At 47.2% G+C, this 20,343-nt stretch overlaps 1 protein-coding gene across 8 annotated transcripts in view; it reads right to left on the bottom strand.

Annotated features, from left to right (window-relative positions):
* Positions 1-19,995, bottom strand: part of DAPK1 (death associated protein kinase 1) — a 216,967-nt gene extending 196,972 nt beyond the window's left edge. For 2 of the 8 annotated variants that reach the window (XM_060301109.2, XM_030832865.2), the window contains exons 1-2: positions 19,476-19,726; positions 18,454-18,623 (exon numbers count right to left, since the gene is read on the bottom strand). In XM_060301109.2, the coding sequence (XP_060157092.1) occupies positions 18,454-18,515 (62 nt within the window). In that variant the 5' untranslated portion in view covers positions 18,516-18,623; positions 19,476-19,726. The other 6 variants (XM_060301105.2, XM_060301106.2, XM_060301107.2 and 3 more) reach the window with 6 other exon arrangements.
* Positions 19,996-20,343: the final 348 nt, after the last annotated feature.

Raw genomic sequence — 20,343 nt, 5'->3', positions numbered from 1 at the left:
TTTATGTATATTTTACCATAATACAGAAAAACATATCCATGGGGGGGAAAGACCAGAAACAAAGTCAAAAGACAAAGAACAACCTAGAGAAAAGATGTCTAAATCATGCCACAGGCATAAAGCAATTTTTAATATATAATGAGTTCCTACAAATTAATAGAGGTCTAAAAAGTTATTGAAACATGAGCAAATAGTATGAACTGAAAGTTCACAGCAAAGACAAATAGTTCTTAAACACATGAAGAGAAGCTTATACTCATTCATATTTAAAAATTAATGAGGGAATTCCCTGGCGGTTCAGTGGTTAGGACTTGGCGCTTTCATTGCTGTGGCCTGGGTTCAGTCGCTGGTTGCGGAACTAAGATCCTGCAAGCCATGCAGCGGGGTCAAAAAAAAAAAAAATTAATGAAACCACACCTATCAAAATAGAATGCACCCAGAAGTTTTAAAAGAAGGTAGAGAAATCAGCTCTCTCAATTTTGGGTCGTTGGGTTGTAAACTGGCTTATCTTCTGTGAAGAGCAACTTGGCGATATCTACCAGAAGGACAAATGCTCATACCCTCTGACCCAGCTATTTCACTTCTAGGAATTTATCCTACAGATAATTTCAACCTTTTATACAAAAGTATTCACTGAAGAATTATTTGTAATAAAAAATTAGAAACGAACCCTAAAAGTTCATAGATAGGGAGAGAGTTAAATCAATTACGGTAAACTCGAAGAACAGAAAGAAGCCTTTCTCTTTCTGCAGTAATGGGATGATTTTCAAAATATGTTGTGAGGTGCAGTGGGGTAAATTATAAATGCCATAAGAAAAGAATATATAAAATTCTATGAATGTCTAGAGTTGTGAGGGATTTCTTCTGGAGAATGTGAAGTCCTTTTATATAGTTAGTATGAGTTTGAACAATAAAAACCCATGAAAATTGTAAAAAAAAAAAAAAACAAAAAACTAGACATTCAATGGGGGCTGTGTCAAATGGAGAAAATTCATGGCAATACTCTGTTTTAGTTATTTTGCCCACTTTCCAGAATTGTTCTGTATTTTGAAATATTTTGGAGTTCTTATGTCATATACATTTTATTAAACTGGAGTCAAATTATTTAAAAAAAAAAAAAATATGTTGTGAGGTGAAAAAAACCAAGTGTAGAACAATGCATATAACATGATACGATCTCAGTAAAAACAGGAAAATATGCATAAGCTTACTGACTGAAATATGCACAGGCTCTACCTGGAAGGATCCCCAAGAAGCTGAGGAGCTGGTAGCTGGAAGACAGAAGGAGGGGCACGACTTTCCCTGCATGTTCTCTCTGACGTCTGTGTTGCGTGAAAGGTGTGACCCATTTCATTTTAGAAGACGTAAAGGGATCTATATGTCTCTTGTTCCCCATAACTGGTTACCCGCATCGGGTACTGATGACTAGGGCAAGTCCCTACACTGGTAGACAAGAAGGCCCTGCCTTCCCTAGAAGATGGGGAAGAAAAATGCCAGACTTAATAAAGCTGGAAGAAAGGGACACAGAAGGAGATGCTGTCCTCTCTCCTCTTCTTTGTGTCATTGCCCGAGCGCTAACATCCCACCAGAAGGCAGGGCTCTGTCAGGCAGTTCTGACGGTGGAGATGGTCTCTGGTGCCTCTTCCTTCCTGAGCTCCCTCACTGTCCAGCAAGGACCTTGTCCTCATGGGGTGCAAACTGGAGTCCCATGAACTGGCTGCTGGTTCCAGCTTTGAAGTCTCACTCATCCATGTGAAAACACTTTCTGAGTCTCCAAGCACACATCTGGCACCAGCCTTGGAACTGGGCTCAGCAGTGAGTAAGACAGGTAAGCAGTTGCCTTCTCAGACAACTGCTTAAACACGGAGCTGGGGAAGCGCTCCAGCCAGTCCGTGCTGCTCATGAGAGCCTACTGCTCATTTTGCAGAAACTTTGTGAGCTGCGTGTTACACATAGCCACTGTTAAAGAATACAGAATCCAACAATGTCCCAATCCCGGCAATGACACCAAAAGCAAAAAAGATAGCACTACTGCGATCAGCAGTGCTGAAGTTGAAAGAGGGTTCAATTTACTGAATATAATTTGTACAAGGGTGAGAAATCGTTGGACAGTAGATCACATGCCAGATCGGGTGGCAATCAATTTATTGGGAAAAGAATTAGCAGATGGGGACACCTCTCCATTTGTCAAAACATCATCAAGCACAGGTTGACCACAGCAAAAATTAACAAACGCATTCTGGCTATATATACGGAATTTATAATAATGAATATGGATATTTTGTGATTATTTGTAAATTGTTACACATCCTTTACATTAGTAAAATTTACAATAAATGTATGTATGCTGTACATATACATGTGTACATTATATATATGTGTATATATATATATATATGTATGTAAGTATATACACACATACACGCATTTCAATTCACACTGAATTGAACTCTGCTACCTTGAGATTAACTTCTCTAAACTCTGGTTTCCCAATCTGAAAAAGAAGCATAAAACAACCACTTCCCACCTGCCTTCAAGGGTCAAAAAAGAAACTTCAAGCCATAAAGTTGAACCCCAGCTGTCTCCAACATCCTGATTCTTCCCATCCCACGGTGGCTGATTTTTAAATACCTGTTCGCAACAACTGTCCTTGGCTTTCGAGCAGCTGTCTTCTCGCCTGTAACCTCTTTATTACCACAAGAAGGAATGCTACCCGAGAAACAAGAGCTGCACCGCCTTGGAAACTGCTCTGGCTCCAGATGTCCCTGCCCCCTCAGAGCAGGGCTCCCCCAAGCTGGCAGTCCCTCCACTTGCTCCCTGAGTGGGAAGGCTAACTGACACCTTGTCGTAAGGCTGGCAACGCTCCCAAACCCTCAGCAGCAGGAGCCCACTTTCCCATCAATCCGTTTACAGGATTCTACCAGAGCCCTCTGTTTTTTCTCTCTGGGTGCAACTCCAGCACTTTCTAGAGAATTAATTTTAAATCATAATTAAATCCTATCTTTTAAGAACACATGATACACCTTTCTACTCGCACTAGAATCAATTAAAATTTACTGGGGAAGAAGTCAATTCTATACTCAGACTTCCCTTTTGCTTTCTGAAGCCCCAGTTTTCCAGCATCGTAAAAAAAAAGAGAGCAAACTTGATGTTACTGAAGAGACTGCCGACTACAGAAAGGTTTAACATCAAGTCCCGTGGTTTTCACTTTTAAACTGCAAATATTCCAGGGCAAACAGTTGTGCTGTAGAGGCTCTGTTCACAGACTCAGCACAAACACGTGCTGCTTTCTCTAAGAACCACGCTAGCTGTGACATGGGCACATCAACCGCTGGTGCCTATTGCCTCGAGTACCTTTCCCTTCAGTAACTGAAAGGGGGTCAGCCACAGTGTATTCCCACTAGACTCCCCCAGACTTTAAAATCAGACAATGAGAATAGGTAACATGGTTAAAAAAAAAAAAAAAAAAAGTACCAATAGATTTGGGGGAAATCATCAGGATTTCTGCAATGGAAATTATACAATGGAAAGGATATAGCCGTTTTGTCCATATCCTACTCTCCAGCTAGCAGTTGAAACTGGGACCCACTCTGGACCTTTACAGGGCTGTCGCTACCCAGGGCTATTCCAAGGATGAAAACATACTATCCATCTTAAGGAACTTTTTAGTGATTACTTATCCACCTTTAAAACTCATAGGAACTATGGTACAGTCCTTCATTTCAGAATATTGTAATATGACCAATTAAGACAACAGGTATTTCTGGAATACTTTCTCTGTGCAAGATGCTGGGAACAAAAGAACTATGACACCTTAAGGGGCTTACAATCTAGGGAAGATAAACACAGATACACACACACACACACACACACAGGCAGGGACGGCCAGCAATGCAACATGGAGAGTCTAAATGCTGGATGACTGTGCCAAAGAGGAAATATCCAGGAGTTTGCAAGAGGAGGGAACATTTTGAAAGGCGATGGTCAGGAGTGACTTCCTGGGAAAAATGGAATATAAATCCAGTATTCAGAGTAGGGAGGAGGACCCTGCACACTGAGAGTACAGATTCTGATCACCTGCACCAACAGAGGGGAGCAGTTCCATGGCAAACCCAGTGCTATTTCACAGCTGTCACTAGTGGACACCCCTCTCCTGGTTACTCTCCATCTCCTCCATCTGTCCACCCACCCTCCCCACCCCACCCCCAATCTGTTCTTCACCATTCTCTGCCCAGCTGGAGGCTGCCCCATATCCTGCTCCCTGGGGGGCGGGGGGGGGGTAAGAGGAGGCACTGGCAGAAAGGAGGAGGGAGAGGTCAGGGTGTGTCTTCCCCGAAGTGGCATATGTGCTGAAGGCCCTCCTCAGTGGCCCCAGCTCAGCCCTAGGCACAGTATCAGCTTCCCAGACTGTGTGTACTTGGCCGTCCTTCACCTTGACCATCAGGAGTGGACTCATTTCTTTTTTTTTAAATTTTATTTATTTATTTTTGGCTGTGTTGGGTCTTCGTTGCTGCCCGTGCGGGCTTTCTCTGGTTGCAGCGAGCGGGGGCTACTCTTCGTTGCAGTGCGCATGTTCTCAATGCGGTGGCTTCTCTTGGTGCGGAGCACGGGCTCTAGGTGTGCGGGCTTCAGTAGTTGTGGCACGCGGGCTCAGTAGTTGTGGCACATGGGCTTAGTTGCTCTGCGGCATGTGGGATCTTCCCAGACCAGGGCTCGAACCCGTGTTCCCTGCATTGGCAGGTGCCACTGTGCCACCAGGGAAGAGGAGTGGACACATTTGTTGCCAGCACCCTGCTTGACCCATTTCCCTTCCCCACCGTGCCCTCCAAATCAGCCCCTGTCCTTTCACACCCTCCACCACTGACAAGCTTCCCCAGGTGACTTCTGTATAAGTGCCCCTCCCCCAGGGAGCTGGGAGAGGGCACTCTTCACACCTCCTGCCACATCCTGAGACCTGACTTTTCACCTTTAAAAGCCCCCTGCTGGAAGAGGGGATATTGGAGGCAATAACTAAGCTATATGGGTTCCCCACAGTCACACAGCATGCTATGCCATCCAGCCTGCTGGAGAGGCAAGATCTGGGGCCTAAGAGAATGAAAAGCGAATAAAAAGCAAGGAGTTATCTAGCTTTGACTAAAAATTAGAAATCAGCATTAAAAAAACACACACACAAAGCTATTCAGCAGGTTAAAAACAGAGTCGTGGAGATGGCAGCAGAAGGCCCCCCTTAGGAGACAGGAGGGTGGACTGAAGTCTGGCAGTGATGGGGACCCAGCCGAGCCATGACTCAGAGAAGCCTGCTCAGCAGGATGGGGCAAGGCAGAAACTCCGATGTTGGTCATGGGTGGCTACCACACTGGACAAGCGACATCCGGAAGTCTCTCCAGGTCTTACTCATTGTCAGTGCCACCCCACGCCTCTGGGAAACAGCAGACACACCCACTCCAGGGACAGTACATAAAAGCCAGACTAAGACAACACCTGCCTCAGACCTCTGGCTCACACCATCTGCATCCTGCTCTCTTCCTTCCTAAGCTCTGGACACCCAAGGTCAATACCTTCCTTCAGGGGCACTTTCTTTGCTCACTGGGTGCAGGATCTTCCTTGCCTACTACCCGCTCCAACCCCTAGGTCCATTTGTTAACACTTCCCTGTCCTGATACTGTAGCCCAGTGGTTCTCAATGGGCTGGGGCAGATGTTACTAGCATCCAGAGGGCAGAAGCCAGGGATGCTGTTAAACATCCCACAACCACAAAGAATCATCTCTACCAAAATGTCACTAGTACCAAGGTTGAGAACTTTCAGTTTAAAGGAAGGAAACATCGGGCTTCGCTGGTGGTGCAGTGGTTAAGAATCCTCCTGCCAATGCAGGGGACACAGGCTTGAGCCCTGGCCTGGGAAGATCCCATATGCCGCGGAGCAACTAAGCCCATGAGCCACAACTACTGAGCCTGTGTTCTAGAGCCCACGAGCCACAGCTACTGAGCCCGTGTGACACAACTACTGAAGCCTGCGCACCTAGAGTCCGTGCTCTGCAACAAGAGAAGCCACTGCAATGAGAACCCCACGCACTGCAACAAAGAGTAGCCCCCGCTCGATGCAACCAGAGAAAGCCTGCACATAGCAACAAAGACCCAACCCAGTAAAAAATAAATAAATAAATAATTAAATTTATTTTTTTTAAAAAAAGGAAGGAGACATATATTGAACACATTGTATGAGCCAGGCACTGTGCTGGATGTTTTAAAGTTCTTTAAACTTCTCGCTTCCATGACAGGGCAGAGAAACAGGTCACAGAGTAAGCCCCACCACCCATCACCCAATCTCCAGTCGTGACTTAGCAATTTTGGGTGTCCAATGGTTGCCTCCACCATCTTAAACACATTATCCAAGGCCAATGTCTTTCCGAACCTCGGTTTTCTCATCTGTAAAATGTGGATTAAATACCTCCCTCCAGCCCCTGGTCTAAAATGGGTTCCCAGTAAATCTTAGTGCCCTTGTCTCCTCCTTCATGTCTGAGTTCCAATTTCTTCCAGGGAATAAATGGGCAGACACGTGCGCGCACACATATCCGCTCAGGCACCCACCTGCTTATGTTTTTCTGTCCCCACAAGAATCTGAATGAATGAGTGAATAAATGAATGAACCCTCCAAGTCAGAATGGCCTCTTCTCGCCTGAACTCCAGAAACAGTTTTTCATACTGAATTCCTCTCACTCCTTATTTAGGTTTTCTATTATCATTGGTTGTATAAAGTCTGTCTGCCCTACTTGGTTAGGAACTTGCTGAGATAAACGGTGCTGCCTGACACCCCAGCCAGTGCCCTATCATTCAGAAGTCCAATCAACCCTGGACGAATGAATATGTGATGGATGGATATCACAGTTCACACGACACTTCTGTTTAACGGTCTATTTATGTTGCCTGTTTATAGTTAGCATTGTCAACTCCCTGATATTTCTCTTGAATTTACCTTATAAACCCAATTTCTGGGCATTTTCCTTTGCAAATTTGTGAGCATCTAATGTCACTTTTATAAACTACAGATATCTCTGCTCAATGGCCCAAAGAATAAGGAAGCATCCTTTAAAGGGGCCTCTGGTGCGACCGCCATGCTCCTTGAACACATGGGCCCCCAGTCCAGGGAACAAGGATGCACTCAAATGCCTAAGTGGGCATTCACTCCCAGCAGCTGGCAGAACCTCGCCATTAAGTAAATCCTAACAATTCAGCCTTTCAGCCACCAACCTAATAGGCTTTTCTTGGCACAGGCAATTCTGGCTTGGCCAAACACTTATTTTCACATCTGAAATCAGTACGTGTCAGAACTGAACGGAGGCTCAGACCTGCCGTATGTCTTGCCTTCTGCAGCAAGTTCATCTCAGAATGGAACTCACACACTCATTCAGATCCCTTCTTCCATAAAGATCTGTAAGAAAAATCAATGATTTGTTCATCTGATCAAATTCCTAGTCTCTTATTGGGCTGCTTAAGACAGTTTTTTCATTTAAAAAGCAGCTAGAAAAATGAAATGGACTTTTCGGGAAGTTACAGTACACCCTGTTAAAACATAAATTTGTGTGCTGACATACCTCAGGCTCTTAATGACGCCAGGATGACCGTCCCTCTGAGCATTTCCGAGCAGCTCTCTCCCGGCTGTTGTTCAGCTTTTAGTTGTCCTGGCTTCCCTGAAAGCATGTTTTCCCATCTTAATAGACCCTCCTTGACATGAGCTCCTCCCTCCCTCTTCCAGGGGCGTCTGGGTGCACTTTGGCAATGGCATCCCTGTAAGCCCCATCTCCAGCAGCCCGCTTTCAAATGCACGGCTAAATTCCTGGCTAACTTGTTTCTCAGGAGCTCTGCAAATCATTGACCACGCTACTGGGCGGACCCACGAGGGAGCCCAGCACATAAACCGAGTCCTGGGCCCGAGCCAGCCAGAACAGGCAGCTAGAAGGGCAGATCACATAAACGACGTCAAACTTGGTAGAATGAGCCCACCCCGCAGGCTGAGCCAAAGATGGGGAGAGAGACAGAGGAGAAAAGAAGAGAAGGAGGAAGGATGGAATTGAGGAGAAGAGGGCCGTCACCCCCACCCTGCCCCTGGGAGACCAGGTCAGAACCTGGGTGGGGAAATGAGGAACTAACAGAAAAAGGCAGGACCCCGGTGACAAGGATCCAGAAGCATATGTTCAGTCTCTCCTGCGCTATCTGTCTTATTAAACAGCGGCCCCTTCTCCAGCACTTAGAGTGTGCCTGCTACTGGGCCAAGTGCCTTACACGCATTACGTGTGTCTTCACAACAACCTTACGAGGGAGGTATGCTTATTATCCCGATTTCACAGATGAGAAAACTGAGTCTCACAGAAGTCAAGTGACTTTCCCAAGGCAACAGCTAGTGCACTGTGGAGTCAGGGATTTGGGTCAAAAGCTCTGAACCACATTCTAATTTCTGGACACGTACCTTCATAAGGCAAATAAACAAAGCCTCCTGTGGGCTTAGCTGAATCCCACCCCATGTAAGAGACACAAAAAGCCATGTTTTCTACTCTCAGAAAACTCACAATTCAGAGAGAGCCAAGAATCACATGTACAAGCCAAGTGTAAAATAATACCAAGTGCCCAGTTATTTACCGCACATTGTTAAGGGATATAGGAAATAAAAGAGAGAATCTGCACGACTAGCTGTGGACGTGCTCCACAGAAGCCTGCAGGCCGAAACAGGCCAGCTCACTTTGCATTCGCTTTTTAGTTCTCCAGGTTAAAACTTGTCTCTAATACAGATAATTTTTTTAATTAAAAAAATTTTTTTTTGCCACCCACCCAGCCTGGGCCGGAGGGGAGGAGGCTCGGGGTCGGCGAGGACACCGGCCTCGGCGCCGCCGCGTTGCTCCTCCAGCAGGCCTGGGCGCGTGGGTCGGTCAGGACCCCGGCCCCGCGGGTGGAGGGCGAAGGGCGAAGGGCGGAGGGCAGGCTGCGCCAGGGGACGAGGCCCTGCAGCCTCCCCGCCGCCTCCCCGAGCGGGCGCCCGGCTGCGCCGCAGCGTTTGCACAGCAGAGCGGTCCCTCAGGTCGCTGTGGGCCCCTCCTCCGTCGGCGGCTTGGTTCAGAACACTTTTTTGGATGGGGTCAAAGGGCACATTGGGGCGCGAGGTCAGGCGAGGGTGCGGGGAAGGGGCGCCAGAGACTCGGGAATGTTGGGAGCCCAGACCCGCCGGGACGCGGGGTCCTGCTCCGCCGTTGCTCTGCCTGACCTTGCCCTGTGGGTGCAAAAGTTTTTTTTTTTTATGTTTTTAATTATCTGCATGAAAGAGAATGTTGCCTCTGAAGAGCAGGCCTACAAAGGACGGTCCATATTAATTGGTAACATTAATAAAACCGGATACACTCATTCAGTGCCCGAAGCATGTTTAGCAAAACCGAGGGACTTCATGCTTCTACACCACCTCGACTTACCTTGCCTGTCCATTGCCGTATTTGCCAAGCTTTCCTATCTCTGTGTGCCATGGGAGGGGTGGGGAGGAAAGCAAGACCGATAAAGCTTCATCCTGGAAAATATTCCACTTGTTCTAATTCACTTCCTCTCCCAAACAATTGAATCAGCTTCCTGAAGCTCCTGAGGGGGGATATCGGCCAGGTGCTCAAACCTTATCCATTCTAAACGGGGAACTGTAAATATCTTCCCTCCATTCCAAAGCTAGTTTGAATTACATGGCAAAGAAATTCCTAGAACAAGGTCTCAAGCAGGCATTTTATAAGTTCTCCACCAAATGGGATGACAGGTGAGGATTCTCCTCCACTCCGATTGTTCAATGTGGAAATAGAGACATTAGGGAGAAAACAAGAGCAGAGGTGCCTTACATCAGCCAGGCCTTGTCCCGAGCACACGGGTGCCACTGCAATTATGGTCTGCAGAGAAGTGTAAGCCGGCCACGAAAGGGGAAGGAAATAAACCTGTGATTATCCAAAGACAGGGGAGCTCCTGAGGATTTTGGTAGAAGTTTCTGGCATTACAAACAGCAGTTCACACGCTGATTCTAGATACTCTGATGGGCAAGGACAACATTTAGAAAGACAACTTTCTATATTCACATTCCAAGTGTACATCAGAAACCCCTTGGCAGGATCCGGCTTCAATTACACTGATTTATGTACCAGTAAAATAGTATTTTTAAGATAACAAATAACTTCTTAGCTTTTTTTGGCTTACCAAATTTCTCAGGACAGCTCTTCCGGGTGTCAGGTGCAATTCAGCATTTCCAGCTCAGCAGTTAGCTGTGAAAAGTCTATTCTCTACAGTATTCGTATACCTACAGTGCCCATAGCTTTGTTTTTGTAAAGGGAAGCAGCTTGCAATTCTCAGTCTATTAAATATTACACTCAAAAGGTTGCAGTCTTTCATCACTCTCCCAGAGACACATATTTCTGTCACTTACCCATAAACCACAGATGGAAAAAAAAGAAATAAATTGCGCTCTACCCAGAGGAGGCAAAACGATTTAGAAGAACTTCTCAAAGGAGGCAGGAAACATTAAAACAGAATCAGCACTAACTACTGACCTCTTCTCCCCCAAGCCACTCCATCTATGTGCCAACGTATCCCTCTGTCACTATCTTGGCCTATCACCTGAGTCGTACCTACCCTCCTGCATATACAGCCTGGTCGTAGACGGTGGTATGAGTTGCTAGGCGGACATAGAGACAGGCAGTTCAGAGGGAAATCTGACCCTCTTCATGATGGGACCAAAAAAAAGGTACTGATTACCTCTCCTACACTTCTTTTGCAACTGGAAAATTCCACACGGGGGGGCCAGGGACAAGGGCATGGAGGACCAAAGTAAGGTCTCGAAAATCCTGACAATTCTTACAAGTTAAAAAGGGAAGGGTTGCATGGTTTCAAAAGTAGAAAACAATGAACTACAGACAAAACTAACAATGGAAAAAAAAATGGAAATTCACTCATTCCTTATACGTGAAAACTTACTATATCAACTGTACTGGAGATATCTGAAAATCAGCCCCATTCATCACATTATATCTAAGAAAGAGTAATCAGACAGTTTTGACTGAAAATAGAATGTGTCCCACAAGAGTCCACACACAGAACTAAATTTCCCAGCTGAAAGCCATCCGGCTTATGAATATAAGCACCATCAATATAAACCTTTCAAACACCAGAGATCGGCAGTTCACAGCATTCATTTGCTCAAACATTACATTCCTCATCCAAAGTTGAATGCTTGATAAAGGGAAAAATCAACAACTTTCTCCCCACCTCCTTCCCCTCCTGACATCTCTGAATGTATCAATACATTATAGTACTGAATAAAATTTCTCCAGTTGACAATTGGACTGCCGACAGGTAGGACATAGGGGAAAGCCCCGTGGTCACGCCTCAGAGGTTAGCAACATTATACTTAAATGACGGCAGTGTGGTCTGTAAGCCACACGAGCTCTCAACGTCACCTCCAAAAGACAGAAGCGATAAACAAGAGTCACTAAGGATCACACCTGTCAGTTATCACCAGAGATTAGTTACCAGCACATGACTGGTTTTGTTTTGTTCTGGACTGGGATTGAAAATAAGACCAACTATTTCAGGTTTCAGACTCCTTCCCTGTAAAAATCCTTTTAGTACATTAAACCTAGAATGGGCATATGACACTTTCTGTTTTACCTAAGGAAGATGTACTAGTTAGACAAAGTTTTGTGTTTGTTTTTTTTTTTTTTTTGCGGTACGCGGGCCTCTCACCGCTGTGGCCCCTCCCACCGCGGAGCACAGGCTCCAGACGCGCAGGCTCAGCGGCCATGGCTCACGGGCTCAGCCGCCCCGCGGCATGTGGGATCCTCCCGGACCGGGGCACGAACCCGCGTCCCCTGCATCGGCAGGCGGACTCTCAACCACTGCGCCACCAGGGAAGCCCGACAGAGTTATTTTTAAACCCATTTGTGTTAGATGATGTAGAAAAACCAAAGGTCAGTCATTTTTTCCTCTACTCTCTCCTAACTGTACATTTACAGGAATTAATTTAGAATGTAAACAAAGTGATAGACTGGATATATTATAAATAATTATACTGCCACATAATCTCTCTCAAGGCCGAGGGTTGATGCATTCTGTTGTGATCACTTACCACAGCAAACCAAAGCAAAACAATTAAGTATCACCTTCCACATAAAGCCTCAAACAATCACACCCCAGCCTTAAACCAGACAGACTAGGGCCACTTAATGAAATGAGAAACTGTCTTTTAGTGGGGTGGCCTACTGGGCAGAGCCAGGACTCTTATACATTCCATGACTCAAAGGTTAAATAACGATGAAAGTGTTCTGTGAACTTTCTAAAAAGCTAAATTATGCACTTTGGCACTTGGGTAAGACTACGGCACGTACTAGCACCATTCATAACTGTGGGGCACGAGCCATTTGGAAAAGGCAAGAAGGTCACGTGTGTTGTCAAGTGCCCACGAGAGTTCTGAACTCAAGCGTCAGCCTCTTCATGGGGTGAAAATGGAAACCCACCATGAAGCGGTTACTAGTTACTCCTGACCATCCCCTCCAAGCACGTATTAAGATGGATAGGCTCGAGATGCCTGCCCAAATCACTTCTGTTCGATATCAACATTATCTGGCTTCTAAAAAAATGAGAATTGCCAAATCCTAAGTAGTGTGAAGAATATAATGAAAACAGTCCTGCTCGGGAGTCTAGGTCCATCTCTTGCTACCTGGTAGCCAGCTACCTTGAGAAAGCCACTTGACCTAAGGACTGATGGGATGAAACAAGAAGGAAGGACTCACTGACTGCTCAGCTTCTTCTAGGTCTAAGTGCCCAAGGGTCCCGGGCTACCCTTCACCAACAAAAGCCCCTCCCCTCTACCAGCAGGTGGCATTCTTTGTCTCCTGATCAGAAATATGTTTCCATTAAAATCATGCTTTATTTCATGCATATAAAATGCCTGATTAGGTTAGGTTAGGTACACATTGCAACTGTAGAATTGGGGGTGAAAGTTCATAATTCATTCCCCTACAGGGTGTCCCAGAGGTCAGACCACCTAATCTTGACCTTGTCGCTCCCCCGTCATTCCCCCACCACACCACCTCTGAAGGTATCCACACACCCCCACCCCAATGCCTGAAGGAAATGGTCTCTACCTTTCTGGGGTTACAACTTTGCTGGGAGACCACAGGATACGTCTGATAATGTCACCTCTTCTGATATAACCCTGTATTGCAATTACTGAGATTCACCTGACCACGCATCTCTGTAAGCTTACTGTGTTTTTCACAGCTTTGCAGGGGCCTGCCAACGCTATGGGGCCTTTAGGTTCCTAAGCAGCTGGGTGAGACACAAGCCTAGGGTAAAAGGGCACAGGAGGACCAAAAAGGCCGCTTCAACGTTCCCTGGCTTCCCCATCAATTAGCGCCTCCATAGCCTACGTTCCTGATGGTATGTCCCGCCAGGTCCCAGTGAACCTAATTTCTACATCCCCAGGTGGTCCGGAGGCGCATTCCCAGTGCTGGCAAGCAAGCATTCAACCCAACTGCCCCTCACTACTGTCACCGTGCCCTCCCTTCGTATGCTAGAATGCACAAAATTTTAAAATCCCTGATTGTTACCTCTAATACATATATTTGAACTTTATCTCTCTTAAACCTTTGCAGCCTTTCCCATCAGAGGAAACAGCTGAGGGCACACAGAAGCAGAAATGAGAAGAGAAAACTCACATTCAGGGAGGTCCTACAGGATGATCTCACTAGTCAACCTTGTGAGCCTGCGAGTCCCGCTTCCAAGGAGAAAACACGCTGGGAAGTCTCTCCCTCTCCCATCCCCACGGGATTGCCAGTCTTAGGACTGATTCCTGCAGTTCACAGTAAACCAACAGAAAGATGTACTCAGACTGTCAGGATTTATTACAATTCCTCACGTCAATTAAAATGTCTCTGGATTTTATGCCAAAATGAGAGTGTTTTAACTTTAAATTATTAGCTTCCAGCAACCATCCAAACAAATGTAGAATACTTAATGCTCCACTTTGTTTTGTTTAAAACTGATCTTGTGCTTGGATATGCTGGCTGCTGTGCACCTTAGCCACAGAACGCAAAAGGAAAAACGGCTTTTATTTTGCTGAGCTGCAGCCTTCAATATCCTAAGTTCACCCCCACCAGAGTCATCACTCATTGAGGGCCATATACAGGTAACCATATATAGGTGCATGTGTGTGTGTGTACTCATGGTGCCTTACAAATATTAATCCATTTATTCAATCCGTCAGCATTTATTGAGCACCTACGTCATGCACCTCATTAGGCATAAGAGATAAAAAATGACAAGCAAGTCCAAGGTCACAACCCTGTGACAAGCTGTGGCGAAAGTAGATAATCCAACAAGTAATGAGTGTGCGTTGTGGTAAATGCTGTAACGGGGAAAAGAGGTTATTAAGAATAATATCTGGGCTTCCCTGGTGGCGCAGTGGTTGAGAGTGCGCCTGCCGATGCAGGGGGCACGGGTTCGTGCCCCGGTCCGGGAAGATCCCACATGCTGCGGAGCGGCTGGGCCCGTGAGCCATGGCCGCTGAGCCTGTGCGTCCGGAGCCTGCGCTCCACAACGGGAGAGGCCACAACAGGGAGAGGCCCGCGTACCGCAAAAAATAAATAAATAAATAATATCTGAGGCAGCGACTATGTGTGAGATGTTTACAGCCACTGCCTCTAATTCATATAGCATCCTGCAAAGGTAGGTGTCTCCCCACTTCCCAAAGGAGGGGGCCGGGCTGTCCCACGCTACATACCCCCTCTCCATCGGCCTCAGCACCCGCATCAGCATTTGCATCTCAAATCCCCATTCTGGTCTCAGTATTGTACCTGCCGGCCTGCATTTGCCGATTCAGGCATCGATGAAACTTTTGCCCAGAATGATACAGCACATTGCACACCCACAGGGGAGAAAAGAGCCCACAGCGCACCCTGAAGGAACTTTTAAGCCGGCTACATGGAGTCATACAAGAATATTAACAACACAAAGCAAGGATGGAGCATGGACGGGGCAGTCTGTGGTCATGACCAGTGGAGTGCTTCAGAGAGCAAGTCATTTGGCTTCTGAAAGGGAGAGATCATTGTGGAGAGATTTATTCAGGAGGTGGGACCCAGGTCTTCAGATCACATAAGGTCAGACAGTGTAAGAGAAAGAAGGCCAGTTCTCAGGAAGGCGGTGTTCACAGAGGTGCCAAGAAGGCTCGCAGGTTAGGCTGAACCACAGCCAGGGATGTAACTGGAGCGCGATGGTGGGACAAGCTGGCCTTCAGCTGCCCCGAGTGCCAGCTGACAAGAGATGCTAAGGCACCTGGGGCATTAAAATGACCCAGTGTAACAGCACATGGAGAAATCCGCATTTAAAAGAACCCCTCCCAGAAACCACTACATGTGACAGAAGCAGTTCTTCGTTCTACCTCCTGGGATAGAGGGTGAAACCCAAAGGGCCTCCTGAAGTCAACACAGGTCACCAAACAATATTCTAACCATGACAGTCCTTTTCACTGCAGGGACTTGTTTCTACTTGAAGGGTGTGCAAGTTCAAGGCCAGAGCTGCATTATTCAGAATCAGAGTGGAGAGGCCAAGGGCTGTCAGCAATGGGTCTCCCCCATGACCCTTTTCCCACAGGACCTCCCTTCCCCAAATTGGTAAACAGAAAAAAGAATATCAAGTTGCAAACCAAGTTATTAGCATGCCTGGAATACTCACATGTCTCAACCAGTCCTGCTGATGATATCTATATTTGTTTAACTCTTGACGGCTGATAAAATTCTTTTACTTGGTATTCACAACAGCCATGAAATAAGCACTAGGTCTCTCGTTTTATAGATGAAGATCCTGAGGGTCAGAGATGGTAAGTGACCTATTCAAGGTTATACAGCTAGCAAGTTCTAGGGCCAATTCTGGACCAGAATATCTGTCCAGTGGTCTGTCTGCTCTATCACTACTACAAATAATCATAATACTTTATAAAGTTCTTTAAAGTTGACAGCTTTTACAGTACACCTGGGCAGTACACACACTAATATACATAGACACACCCCCCCCCACACACACACACACACACACTCTCTCACCCTTGTACACACACACTTTCTGTTTTCCTATAAGTAAAGTAACAATAGTAATAATCAAAATACTATATCCTACTTGTTTAAAAACCCATCCTCCCTCCTCTAGCTATGGACTTTGTCTTAGACCATTTATAAAGTAAGTGAGTAGTTATTGTGTAGATTACTGCTAAAGATATGTGGATGAAGTTTTAAATCATAGATGTTGGTTTGTTTATAACTCACTGCTTAGAACAAGCTTGCTTTTGTGTTAAACATCTGCCCATTTTCATTTGCCACTACTAAGCTCCTGCCTCTACTCCCAATCTTCTCTCAGTGACACAAGAAGCAGCATCTTTCCTATATGTCCATCTTATGCCAGGATCTGTTTTCAGGAAGTGGCTATTTCCTGGCAGACATAAAATTCACAGGACTCGAAAAACACATTGAAATAAAAAAATCAACCATTTACTGCATTTTTAAACAAAAGAAAAAGACCTATCAGACAGATCGGCATGGATACTTTATTTTTAAAAATTCCCAACTCCCAGTTTGTCAAAGCACTTCTTTCAAATCCACAGGTCACACAAATTAAATTATTCAATAAACAATTTGTCAATTAGTCTTGCACAGTGGGGAGAAAATTATACACAGAAATGTAGAATGAGCCAAAATCAAAGCAAAATCTAGTGACAAATAAGCAAACTGCTCTCCAGCGCAGAGGCAGAGAGCCTGTCATCCCACCCACGAAATAAAGATCACAAACTCCCCCGCCAGCCACAGGGAGGCCTCATTATTTTTCCTTCTCATAACACATAATTCTACCAAAAGATCTTAATGAAAATAAGGTCAACATACTTAATCTATAAAGCAATCATCTCACCTACTTTTAATCATCTTTCTTTATAAGGGAATTCATATAATCAGGCCACCCTACACAAATAGAATTTAAACATACTTTTTTGCCTTTTTCCCCTGCTCCCAAAGGAAAACACCACGTACCACTCATCTTGCTAAAAACCACAGGAATAAAGTCACTTAATTCTAGTTAATTCTAGTTAAACCAAGTATTTCAACCACATACCCTTAAACCTTAACATTAAACATATCCATGAAGTAGTTTTGATAGCTTTCCTTCTTACTTATTCACTCAGTAAATCTCCAATATATAGTAAGCTCCCCCAAGCACAAGTTCCCAGTGATGTTCTGAAGCCATACTAAATGTATACAGAAATATTTTGATACAGTATCTTTTTAAAAATTGCTTTTGTTCTGAACTACTACTTGAACTTGAAAAAATTTTAGTTAAACTCAACTTTCACAATTCTCACAAGGTCATCTAGGGTGTGGGTAGTTTTGAATTTCCTTTTCATGGGGAAACAGGAAGCACTGAATCAGGACATCAGGTGTATACGGAAAAATACATATTTTGATACACATGTAAGTAAATACATACTTTTTTGTTGGTTTAAAGATCCTTTTGGCTACTTGACTCACGATACAAATACACTGCAGTCAAATTTCTTATGTTGAATTTAAATTTAGGTGTGAAAACTGGGTTTTCTGCTCAAGTTAGACCAGAGCATAACACACCCTGTCAAATCCCCAGTCAAGGGGAAACCCATCCAGCCCTTAGAGGCCCCCAAAGAAATCATTCTTTGTTCACCTGGCACTGAAAGGCTTCACATTCAGAATCACAGCTCCTGCAGCAATGGAAGTATGCTCTGAATCCAGATAGCCATATTAGACTCTCAACTAGGGACGTGTTAAAAATTTAACATCGTGAATGAAACCAAAGCAACCACTGACACCAACTGGGTAATTAAACTCCTGGTTCAAGGAAGTTTCAAAATCCAAACCCAACATCAACATCTGGCAAGTCTCCATGTGTGACCTACGGATACTTGTGCATGTTATTCTGAAAATTCCAAAAGAGGGGAAAGTATTAAGCCTTTAAAAGCCTATGAATTAGTTTGTACTCTCTGTACACATAAGGGCTAACTCACAGTTAACTGGAGCTAACTCCAGTTTCAACTATATCTCAGCTTTTGCCTCACTGTCTCAGAAGGGCAAAAGCTGACAAGCGTTACTGCAGACAACTAAATCTATTCTTGTCCAGGGGTCTTGATCAATACACTCTGCATCATAATCTAACACTGAAATAGCTTCTCCACCGCCAGCTCCTTGTTTTAGGTAGTTTATTTCCGGTCCCTAGTCCTTGCTGGGTTAGTTAACTCTTTTCTCTATAATTTGCACATCTCCTGGAAGGACGAGGGAGACGCCTGAATTCAAACTGCATTTGTTTACCGCCCACTGCCCGCAGTACTGTGCATTCCCACAACCCAGAAACGTGCGCTTCCGGCACCCCCAGTACCTGCCAAGTTCCTCGCCGGTGTCGTAGTAATCATCCACGTTTTCCTGCCTGAACACGGTCATGATAAACTGTCACGCCTCACGGAAGCCCAGCGCACTTCAGCTCCGCTTCCCAAACCATCACCACCGCTCCTGCGCCTCCGTGGGCCCCTCATGCATCAGTCAACAGTCCTTTAAAAAAAAAAAAAAAGGCAATAACAACAATAAAATGACAACCCAAAAACGAAGTACCCCTCCCGAGGGCTAAGACTCGCTCGCTGAAGACCACCTCTCCGGAGTTGCCGCACCCCGCCGGGTAGAGAGCAGCACTCTTTGTTAAACCCGGGCCAGGGACGCCCCCAGCCCCGCATCGCCGGCGCACGCGTGGGGCCGGGCACAACCGCACCCCAAGGTCCGCGTCCCCGAAAGCAGGGCGCTCGGCACGGATCAGAACCCGCTCCGGAAGTGGCTGGCCTCCCCGCCTCCCCTTTCTCTGCACACACGCCCACCCAGCTCCCCACCTCCAGGGGCGCAGCGGAAGAATGAAGCCCTCGCCGGGGCCGAACGCGCCTAGCTGGAAGCATCCCTCTCCTGCCTGGAGCGGCGGTGCAGCCCCCGCGCCACCTCTCGGCTCCCGCACCTCCCCGGCCGCCTCAGCCACCTTCTCTCCTCCCACGAGCCAAACAGTCCCCAGAGGCACATTCCTGGCGACTCCAGCTCCGTTACCCGGCCGACCCGGCGTGCGGCCGCCCGGGGGAGCAAGGGAGGGAAGGGAGCGGCCGAGGGAGGCGCGGCCGCCCGCTCCCGGTCTCCGCGTCCCGACACAAAGCGCCCGGCCCGCGCCACCTGTTCCCACCCGGCCCGCGGGGCTGGGGTCATCTCCTGGCTGCCATTCCCCTTTTCCCCTCAGTCAAGTGTACCCCGCCTCGGCCTTCCCGGTTGCCCTGGGCGCTGCCCGGGCCAACCCCGCCGCGCCGCGGCCGTGAAAGCAAAAGCAGGCGGCGGGGCCCGGGAGGAGACGGGGAGCCGCGAGCGGCCACTCACCCGGGCGCCCGGGAGCTGCCCGGGTCTCTCCGGGGCGCTGTCGTTGGTCGACGGTAGGCGCCAGCGCCGGGGACAAGCGGGGCGGCCGCGGGAGCGCAGGGAGGCAGCGAGTGGGGGCGCGGACCCCGCGCGTCCGTCCGGCGAAGGCTCGGCCGGGCTCTCCCGCTCCTGCTCCGGAGCAGCCCCTCGGCTCCTCGCCGCCTTCCGGGCGGAGGGCGGCCGGCAGGCGGCCAATGGGGACCCCGCGGGCGGGCTGGCGACACGGCCCACCCACCTCCGAGCTGCCCGGCCGGGCCGGCGCTGCGGGTGCTGCGCGGCGCTGGCTGCTCCTCCCCGCTCGGCGCTCTGGGCTCGCTGGCGCGCTCTACCGCGCACACCCCCGCACACACCCACTCACCCCACACCCGCGCCAGGAGCTCAGCCAGCGCGGCCGCGCGCAACATGGGCGCCCCACCTGTGACACGCTGCTACGCTGCCCCCTTCGGCGGGGCTCCAGAGAAATGAGATTCCTTCATCCTGCAGAGGTGTCCTGAGCGCCCCGCGTGGTCCAGGCACGGTGCTCGGCACCGGAGAATCACAGAGACCATAATAGGTTTAAAAAAAAATCCCTGCCCTCTTGAAACTTACATTCTGGTGGAGAAGCTAGACAATCAATATGTAAACGAATAAATGAGATCATTTTAGAAGGGATTGGTTCCATGGAGACAATACTGCAGGGTAACGGGATAGAGAATGACAGGGCGGGCGGGAATGGACAGCATTAGAAGGGATTTCTGTTCAGGATAGGTGTTTTGAGCTGAGATCTGAACTGTAAGAAGGTATGAAACCAGAGAAGAAAGGTTTGAGGTCTCAGAGGCCCAATGCAGCA

Source organism: Globicephala melas, chromosome 6, assembly GCF_963455315.2.
Source record: "Globicephala melas chromosome 6, mGloMel1.2, whole genome shotgun sequence".
NCBI lineage: Eukaryota > Metazoa > Chordata > Mammalia > Artiodactyla > Delphinidae > Globicephala > Globicephala melas.
This window is presented reverse-complemented; position numbering and strand designations above follow the sequence as displayed.